Here is a 10,470-nt window from a genome sequence, read left to right as displayed (position 1 = left end):
ACAAAAAACTTGTACCTCTCCTTTGCAGAATGTGGTTTGGCACTGAAAAATAGTCATCTGGACTATGGGGAAGCTTTTCTGTGAAACCTCTGCAGACCTCCGAGCATGCAGGGAGCATGCTATCTGCACCAAAGCAGGCTGGGGGAATTTCACAGTTTTGATCCATTATGCTGGATTCACACTGAAAGCGTCAAAAATCGCCTGACGCCTGCATCGCGCTGCTTGGTGGATTCACACTGAAAGTCTGTCGACGCCTGCAGTAGCGGGGCTTTCAAGCTGCAGAACTGGAGGAAACAAAGTGCATATACCAATATATAGCTGCACATCTTCACACTGCAAAAACTCAAAATCTTAAGAATATTTGTCTTTTTTCTAGTTAAAATGTATCATTTTTAGTCAAAAAAATCTCATTATACTTAAAACAAGAATCATCACTGGAAGAAAATAACAATTTTCACCTGTTTCAAGTAGATTTTCACTTAAAATAAGTAGAAAAATCTGCCAGTGGAACAAGATTTTTTTGCTTGTAATGAGAAGATAAATCTTGTTTCACTGGCAGATTTTTCTACTTATTTCAAGTGAAAATCTACTTGAAACAGGTGAAAATTGTCAAATAACAAGTTATTTTTCTGGTCATGATTGTAAGTTTTAATTGTAATGAGATTTTTTGACTAAAAATGAGACATTTTAACTAGAAATAAGACAAATATTCTTGGTAAGATTTTGAGTTTTTGCAGTGCAGTTTCCTCTTCACCATGGATCACACTTCTTTATATTTCTGCATTATTTCTGCGTAGATAAGAGTGAGTTTGATGCTTCTTAACCAGGTTGGTCCTGGATCAACATCAACCATCATCGTTGGTCCTGGTGAAGCTGCAGTCTGTCTGCGCTGATACTGACACACCGGGTCGGAGTGGATTTGGTCCTGATGTTTAAACTGTGTTTTGTTATTAATGAGCACAGCTTTTTAATTATTTTGCGTTGGATCGATGCAGCAAATAAAATAGTTCAGACCATCCAGCTCCTCAACCATCAGTTATTGTTTCACATTCAGAGTTCAGGTAAAAACAGCAGTCAAATCAGCAAAAATGTCAGTTTGCTGGATGAAATAGATTAATTCTTTAAATAGATTAAAGTGTTTTAGTGACAGCTCTGCTCATGTGTGCATGTGAATGAGTGTAAGTTTGTGTGAACGTGAAAGTACAATCTGCATTGAGGCTTCGGGAATCCCGGTCTGTGATTGGACGCTGCCTCGGCGTTGCCGCTGCTCATTTGCATAAGGTTGAGATTTTTCAACTTCAAATTGACGCTCTGGACGCCTCCAACGCCTGCAAAGCCTCCAACCCGCTGCTCCTGACGCCTCCAACACCTCCAACACCTCCAACACCTCCGTAGCCTCCAACGCCTCTCGCAGCGCTTTCATAGACAATGAATGGCAGCCGGACGCCTACGACGTCTATGACGTTTTCAGTGTAAATGCAGGGTCAGTCTTTCACTGAACTTAGTCCTGGTTCTCGTGTCTGAGCTCCTGAGTTTTGAGAACCGGTTTATTGTTTTTTTTCCACTTTGGACTGGAAGAGTTTTGATGTCCAGCTGCAGTTGTGTTCTTTACGGAAGAGTATCAGGGCCAGACAGGAGAAAAATAAAAATAATATTTTAGAGGAGGAAGATTTTTTTTTTCCATTATGCACTTCGAAATGCCTCGTCGAAATGTTGAGAAAAAAGTCGAAATGTTGAGAATGATATTTTAGTACAATTTCAAGAAAAAGGTTGAACTGTATTTCGACTTTATTCTCGAAATTTTGACTTTATTAATGAAATTTCAACTTTATTCTTGAAATTGTATTTCAACCTTAATCTTGACGTTCGGCAATAACTCGCCTGTTGGGATTAGAGGATGAGCTTCCAGCTGAATTCAGTAACAAAGATCTTCTACATATTCTGTTGCACTGTGCTTGAAAATGCATTCTGGTTTTGTGGATCTCTGATAAAGCTCCCACTTTATCTCAATGGCTGCAAACTGTGACAAATGTCATCTGTTTGAAGCCTCTGCCATGAGGGATAAACCCTTCATTCTACCGGATTAGGGACCCTTTCCTTGACTATCTGGATACCGCCACATCTCAAAGGATAAAGTCTGGACTTAAAGAATTGGCTTGGAATAGGAATCTAAATGTATAGATTGGCATTATGTATGTCTGTACGTGTGAATGTGTTTGAATGTGTCTGAATGTTGGTGGTGGTCGGAGGGGCCGTTTGGTGCGATATGGCAGCCACGCTTCTGTCAGTCTGCAGGGCAGCTGTGGCTACAAACGTAGCTACCACCACCAGTGAGGATGTGAATGAATGAATAATGATCTCTGTAAAGCTCTGGGTGCCTTGAAGGAGCTATATAAATCCAAGTTATTATGTCTACTTGTACCCATGTGCTCTGTATTCATTTCCTTGTGTTGGTTTTACTGCTTTGCTTTGAAAAATAATAAAAAAAAAGAAGAAAACTTTCCGATTCACATTTTAATGATGCATTTATTTCTCTGAAATGATTTAGACACAGTCAGCGGCGTGATGCCGCGTGCTGCCTTGCTTAAGGGCAGTGATCACCTGCTCTCTACTAGAAGCTGTCTCAGTGACAGCCAGACATGCACATGCTTCTCTGCACACCCAGTTCATGCAGGGAGACCTGCTGAATGTTAATCACGTAGTAACTCCTAAAGCTCACCATCTTTCTGTTCTTCCTTGGGAAATTCAGATTGAGAAGAGTTTCAGGGCGAAAATCCCGGGGGGACAGGGGGGACATGTCCCCCCCATTAGTAAAATCTGCCCCCTCCCCCCTAATTTGAGACAGAATTAATAATTTTTGAACAATGCAGTAGTATTTATTAAGCAGTGCTCATTATAATGGTGCAATAAGTAAGGGATTAATGCCCGACGAGGTGTCCATTAACATAAATATGTGGACGACGCGGGGGCCAAGTCCATATATTTATGTTAATGTTCACCTAGAAGGGCATTATCCGCTTATACCACGGTCACTTACCAAAAAACATAAATATTAAATCAGTTATTCATGCTTTAATGTGTTTTCAGTGTAAATCATTAGTTTTATAACAGCCACAGCTGAGCGGCTGAGCTACTATTTAATCTCTCGTCTGCAGCCGTTGGAACCTGGTAAGTTACAAAGTTTTTTGTAACAAGCCATAACTCAGTTTCAAGGTCCTTATGCAATTAAATTCACCAAATAAATTAAAAGAAATTACAAAATCACTCATGTCTCCGTCCTGCGGTAGCCGACTCTTCTTCTCTGAATCTCTGTTGCCGTGGTTACCACCTGGCAGTTGATCCAGCGCAATGACATTATTAAGTTATCAGGCAATTTGACCAAACTTGTTTTCTAGGTGTATGTTATTACATACACCTGCCAGCCAATCAGAATCCAGTATTCACACAGACCGTGGTATAATGTTCTATACACATCTTTAAAGATTTAGTCCCCCCCCCCCCCCCCTCCCATTCCTAGAAATGGTTTAGTCCACACACTGCAAAAACTCAAAATATTACCAGGAATATTTGTGTTATTTCTAGTTAAAATGTCTCATTTTTAGTCAAAAAATCTCATTACACTTAAAACAAGAGTCATGACCAGAAAAATAACTTGTTATTTGACAATTTTCACCTGTTTCAAGTAAATTTTCACTTGAAATAAGTAAGAAAATCTACCAGTGGGACAAGATTTATCTTCTCATTACAAGCAAAAAAATCTTGTTCCACTGGCAGATTTTTCTACTTATTTTAAGTGAAAATCTACTTAAACAGGTGGAAATTGTTGTTTTAAGTGTAATTGAGTAAAAATTAGACATTCTAACTAGAAATAAGACAAATATTCTTGTTAAGATTTTGAGTTTTTGCAGTGCTCACACGCACACCAATACTCAGCAACGCAGCAGCCACCTACACAACTCAGTCTGGTGTAAAAGCTGAGTATGCCACACAGATATAGTGACATAAGTTACAACAACACACATCCTACTTATAAAAAGCGCCAGTTCCAGGCTGTCTGCAAAATATATCCTCCATTGTTCAAAAAGCTGTTCAATTACCAGTGCTGTTAAACTAACCTAAAAGCTACACATAGTGATAGTCACAGACGGAGAGGAGAGAAGGGGAGAGGAGCTACTTAACCCGCTCCAGAGCGTTGTCAGATGTTTGACAACACAATAAATATATATTCTAGAAATTGTTTGGTGTAGGATTATTCTTTAAGGTATTTCCTTTAGTTTGGGGATTGTTTAGAGCTTTTACAAGAGGTAAAAGCTCCAAAATGTAATGGACTGTGGTGGAAGTTAGAACAGTGACTACGTTTACATGCAGTCGAAATTGGGGTTAAGGTCAATATTCCAGTTACTGAAACATTGGGAATAATCTGTTTCCATGCATGAGCTAACAGGGTTATCCCTGTTTACATGGTAATTAATCATTTGGGATATCTGGATCAAACCAGCGACGCACGGAGAACGTCATGACACAATTCCCATCATTTCTGCTTCTTCTTCCTGTATCCAAATTCAAAACAACAACAATAACAGCAGCACGGTGGATAATCAACAGCCCAGTAGAAGTCTCCTTCTTTTGTGCTTTGGTTCTGGTACTGACCGCCCACCAGGACTAACACTATTCCTCGTCTCTTTCTTCATTAATGGAAGGCGAGAACGTCAAGAAATGGTAAATGGAGCCGGAGCTGCTACCCGTTTCCACCAGAGTTTTCACCCCGGACACTTTGGATGAAGGTGCAGTCAGGACTGGTTGGTCGTAATGATGGAGTTCACCGACGCCGACTGGCGTGAGAATCTCCGTATGTCGCTTCCTGGACTCAAAAGACCAAGATTCCTTGTGAAAAGAACATGCGCATAAAACAAATTCCTGTTCCTTTTGATGGGGAAATCCCGTTAGGTTATACATGACCAAATATTCGGGTAAGAAAAGGAGTAACCCAGGGGTCAAATTCTTATTTTTAAAAACCAGAATATGAGTAAATTCCAGTTATTCAAAGGGGTTATTGGTGTTTACATGGCCGTGTAACCGGGTTATTGATAATATTCCAGTTAGAAAAGGGTTATTGATGCATGGAAACGTAGTCAGTGAACAAAGTATTATGTCGGATGTGCTGTATTATTGTGTTGTTTTGTATTACTGGGTGAATAAACAAGAAGTTAAAACAGGCAGGGTAAGGGCTCATACAAGTATAAGTATGAGAGAGATTGGCTGATAATTAGTTTATTCATTGCATGCAGGCGGACTCAGCCAGTGCTAAGAAACGTCTTCTGCCTGCCTGTTGGCGAGATAGAGAGATGAAAATGTCAAATTGCGGTAAAAGATGCTGTATAAAAGGCAGGCTACAACTTTTATTCCTTGTCCCCCCCTGGAATTACTCTCTAAAATTGTATAGAGCGTATGCATTGACGTCACATTCCCCCTTACTCACACTGAGTGACAAAAACAGCTGCAACTAGTGGAGAAGACGGGATAACAGCTGATTATTGGCTTAAATTAAAGTCAGTTGGACTAGACAGTGACCCGTACAGTTACCCCAAGAACCAGTGGTCCATGGACATTAATATTTGGTACAGTTACCAAGAACCAGTGGTCCATGGACATTAATATTTGGTACAGTTACCCCAAGAACCAGTGGTCCATGGACATTAATATTTGGTACAGTTATCCAAGAACCAGTGGTCCATGGGCATTAATATTTGGTACAGTTACCAAGAACCAGTGGTCCATGGACATTAATATTTGGTACAGTTATCCAAGAACCAGTGGTCCATGGACATTAATATTTGGTACAGTTACCAAGAACCAGTGGTCCATGGACATTAATATTTGGTACAGTTACCAAGAACCAGTGGTCCATGGACATTAATATTTGGTACAGTTACCAAGAACCAGTGGTCCATGGACATTAATATTTGGTACAGTTACCAAGAACCAGTGGTCCATGGACATTAATATTTGGCCACGAATCCAGTTTCTTGATATTTATATGTACTTAATTTCTACGCCGGGGAAATACACGAAGCAAAGCTTGAAGGCTTACAAAAGTCTTGACGCTTGGTCCGACTTCAAGGCAGGATTTGTTGTAGAAATTAAAGTGATGAGGACACTGAACTTTATGATTTAACTGTTTAACGTTAGCTACCCAAAAATCCAACATTACCTGATACAAAATGGGAACCGCAAATCCACGTTTCGGTGCCTGGAATCCAGCAATCCATTTGTCTCTCTTAAGCTTATTTTTTAGCAGTCTGTAAAACGATAACTCTGATTTCTTGCTAAATCTATGAGTACAGTCGATCGCACAACAGCTCTTTCCCATTTTAGATGTTTTCCAGTTGCTCAAACTGAAAGTTTACGCTGATACTCTGACACTCAGTCGTTCTGACACTGTGACGTCATGCACATTCCCTCTATTGTCCCCCCCAACTATGAAATGGGATTTTCGCCCCCTGGTTTCAAACACAACTTTTTTTTACTCCACGGCATCACACTTTGAAAACTATCACCACACAAAGCACAAAGACCAGCGAGTGTGGACTCACCTTTTTCTTGAGGGCCCCCAGGGACTCGAACTCCTGGCGAGCCAGCTTGATCTGGATGTGTTTGGGGACGTCTGGGATGAGGAAGGTCAGGATGAACTTGAAAGCCAGGAGCCCGTGCTGGAATCACAACATCACATCATGTCACGGCTCCAAGTGATTTACGCTTAGATCATGTGTTCCTCTTTTTCTGAGAAACCTTTTTCCTTAATGTTGTAAAAAGTGTTTTGACAAAGACGTCACAAGGACGGAGGAGGAGGAGGAAGAGGTGGGGAGTGGCCGGATGACTAAGATGACTAAGATGAGACACAGACACAGACGCCCTTCAAGCTGCATGAGGAGAAGAAGAGTTGTTAAACTGGATGGATGGATGGATGGATGGATGGATGGATGGATGGATGGATGGATCAGAATCAAGTTTATTAAGTCAGTTTAGAAAACTGTTTTTGACTTTGGATACACCTGCAGCGACACGATAGTATTGTGCGCCTGTCGGCATGTTCCTGAGAGGGGAGGGTTAGTGGGGGCAGAGTCACCTTGTTTACATTCCACCAGAAAGATTGTGACCAGAGCGATCGGCCAAACCGCTCTGTCAAGGCCAGATTATAGAATCAACAATTATATTGCAAAAATAGACAGACTCCGTAATTTTCCGTCTGCCTTTTAGTCTCTGGTTCATCAATGGCGACTCCAATCAGACGAATTTGTGATCAATTTCCGCCAAGACGAGCTTCCAACTTCTCCAAGGTCTTATCCATCTTGCCAATGAGCTCAAAGACCGCCGCCAGCCTGCGATTCTGTTCGAGAATCGCATCCAACTTACGGCTTTGCTCCCCCAACGTTAAAGTTTGATCGTTGATCGCCTTGCTTGTCCCTTCAGCCACGTCCGGCAGCTCTGAAAGAGCCAAAACAGCTGTCGAGGACTAACGCGTTTGTCGGTACACCCGGTACGCCGGTAATCCCCCTCCTCCGATCAAGAGAAATCCTGCTATCATAAATCCAATTATGAAGGCATCTTCAATGTCCTCGACAGACAGAATCGCCAAACACAACGGTTTCCAGTGTTTGTAGGAATCCATTGTGTATCCAGCAAAAAATGTCCCATCGGGGCAGGAGGGCTCCCTTACCCCCTGACTTCTTGTCGCAAAAATTTGGTCAATTGTGCTGAGAGACCAGTAATCAATTCCATGATTGTAGATTTGCAGGGGAGTGAAAAGAAGAGGCTCTGAAGACGAGACAGGACAAAAGCAGTAGCAGGGCAGATAAGAAGGGAGAAGAGCAGAAAAAGCGTACGCCTTCGTCGAGAGACCGACGAAGATGGATGGATGGATGGATGGATAGATGGATGGATGGATGGATGGATGGATGGATGGATGGATGATGGATGGATGGATGGATGGATGGATGGAAGGATGGATGATGGATGGATGGATGGGTGGGTGGATGGATGGATGGATGGATGGATAGATGGATGGATGGATGGATGGATGGATGATGGATGGATGGATGGATGGATGGATGGATGGATGGATGGATGATGGATGGATGGATGGATGGATGGATGGATGATGGATGGATGGATGGATGGAAGGATGGATGATGGATGGATGGATGGGTGGATGGATGGCTGGATGATAGGATGATGATGGATGGATGGATGGAAGGATGGATGATGGATGGATGGATGGGTGGATGGATGGCTGGATGATAGGATGATGATGGATGGATGGATGGATGATAGGACGATGATGGATGGATGAGTGGATGGATGGATGCATGGATGGATGGATTTGAATTTGAAGACTATTTCGATTTTATTTCGAACATAAAAAAATAATACAAAAAAGTAAAAAAATTAAATACATATTATATGTATATATAAATATAGTCAAAATCAAAACAAATCAAATCAATTATCATTACTTTACTATAATACTACAATATAATAGAGAACAATAGACAGCAATGATATAACAATATACTTGAATAACTCTATAAGAGTAGATATGATATATATACACATATATTTACCTCCAATTATATACATAAAAATTACTATAAATCTATATATCGACATATCTACATATAACTATAAATCAATATATATTAATAGAGATATAGATATATAAATACTGTACGTATAATATAACTCAATATATCTATATACATACCTACATATAACATATCTATATCCATAATATACGTCTATATATCTACATATATATATATATATATATATATATATATATATATATATATATATATATATAAATGTACATATCTATATGTTTATTCGCATCTGTATTTTGAATAAAATGTGTCTTTGGATGGATGGATGGATGGATGGATGGATGGATGGATGGATGGATGGATGGATGGATGGATGGATGGATGGATGGATGGATGGATGGATGGATGGATGGATGGATGATGGATGGATGGATGGATGGATGGATGATGGATGGATGGATGGATGGATGGATGGATGGATGGATGGATGGATGGATGGATGGATGGATGGATGGATGGTTGGATGGATGGATGGATGGATAGACAGATATTATAACTGGGATGTAAAACTAGAGAAGGACACATTGCTGGAACAGGTTTCCGTGTGTCAGGAATCAGACTCAGACTCTAATAAATCAGCAGCACAAAGACGACATCTCTGCTGAGAGAAGCAGACGCTGAAAGTCAGCAAAGCAGCCAATCAACCAGCAGAACAGAAACCCCTGATCTCAGTGACTCTCACATTGATTTAAAGTGCACAATAAACGCCCAGCTTTTAGCTGATTGGTAATTCTCTTCCAGGCTCATTTATATTTGTGAGCAGCACAAGGTTAGCCTGAAGATGGAGGATGCTGAGTGACAGCGGGCTCAGTCTGGCCACGCGTTCCGTTTAGTTTGAAGTAACGGATGTGATCCAACTACAAATGCTCAGACTGAAAGCTGTCTGCTCTGACCCTGGATTCACACTGAAAGTGCCACAGGCGTCATAGACGTCATAGGCGTCCGGTTGCCATTCATTGTCTATGAAAACGCTGCGAGAAGCGTCTGAGGCCACGGAGGAGTTGGAGGCGTTTGAGGCGTCCAGAGCGTCAATTTGAAGTTGAAAAATCTAAACTTTATGCAAATGAGCAGCGGCGACGCCGAGGCAGCGTCCAATCACAGACCGGGATTCCTGAAGCAAGAACCCTCAATGCAGATTGTACTTTCATGTTCACAAACGTACACTCATTCACATGCAACCATAAGAATAGCTGTGCACTAACACTTAGTGCACAGCTCTAAGTGTTAGTGCAGGAATTAATATATTTCATCCAGCAAACTGACATTTTTGCTGATTTGACTGATGTTTTTACCTGAACTGCTCATGTGAAACAGTAACTGATGGTTGAGGAGCTGGATGGTCTGAACAAGTTTATTTGCTACATCGATAAAATAAAAATAATTAAAAACTGTGCTTATTAATCACAAAACACAGTTTAAACAATATGACTAAATCCGCTCAGACCCGGTGTGTCAGTGTTCACTCAGACAGACTGCAGCTTCACCGGGACCAACGATGATGGTTGATGTTGATCCAGGACCAACCTGGTTAAGGAGCATCAAACTCACTCTTATCTACGCAGAAATAACACTAAATTAAAGCTGCAAACAGCGATGAACGAGCCCTCGCACTTACAGCCACCGCCCCCCATAAGCATATCAGATATGACACCACCCACGACTTCCTATGTCAAACCATTCAAAAGTTATAGCAGAAAATCGGGACAACCAATCAGAACAAGGGACGGGGCTAATTAAGGCCAAAGAAGCTCAAGGACTCATTACAGAGTCCCATGACACCACCTACGACTCTCTATGTCAAAACATTCAA

General features: G+C 41.1%; 1 protein-coding gene across 1 annotated transcript in view; it reads right to left on the bottom strand.

The window, feature by feature from the left end:
- Positions 1 to 5,052: 5,052 nt before the first annotated feature.
- Positions 5,053 to 10,470, bottom strand: part of LOC133440847 (anoctamin-10-like) — a 31,438-nt gene continuing 26,020 nt past the window's right edge. The window contains exons 12-13 of the mRNA XM_061718174.1: positions 6,594 to 6,710; positions 5,053 to 5,326 (exon numbers count right to left, since the gene is read on the bottom strand). Coding sequence (XP_061574158.1) covers positions 5,276 to 5,326; positions 6,594 to 6,710 — 168 coding nt within the window. The 3' untranslated portion in view covers positions 5,053 to 5,275. The remainder of the gene's footprint in view (positions 5,327 to 6,593; positions 6,711 to 10,470) is intronic.

Source organism: Cololabis saira, chromosome 3 (genome assembly GCF_033807715.1).
Source record: "Cololabis saira isolate AMF1-May2022 chromosome 3, fColSai1.1, whole genome shotgun sequence".
In the NCBI taxonomy this organism is placed as follows: Eukaryota; Metazoa; Chordata; class Actinopteri; order Beloniformes; family Belonidae; genus Cololabis; species Cololabis saira.
Note: the sequence above shows the minus strand (reverse complement) of the source record. Positions and strands in the feature narration are given on the sequence as shown.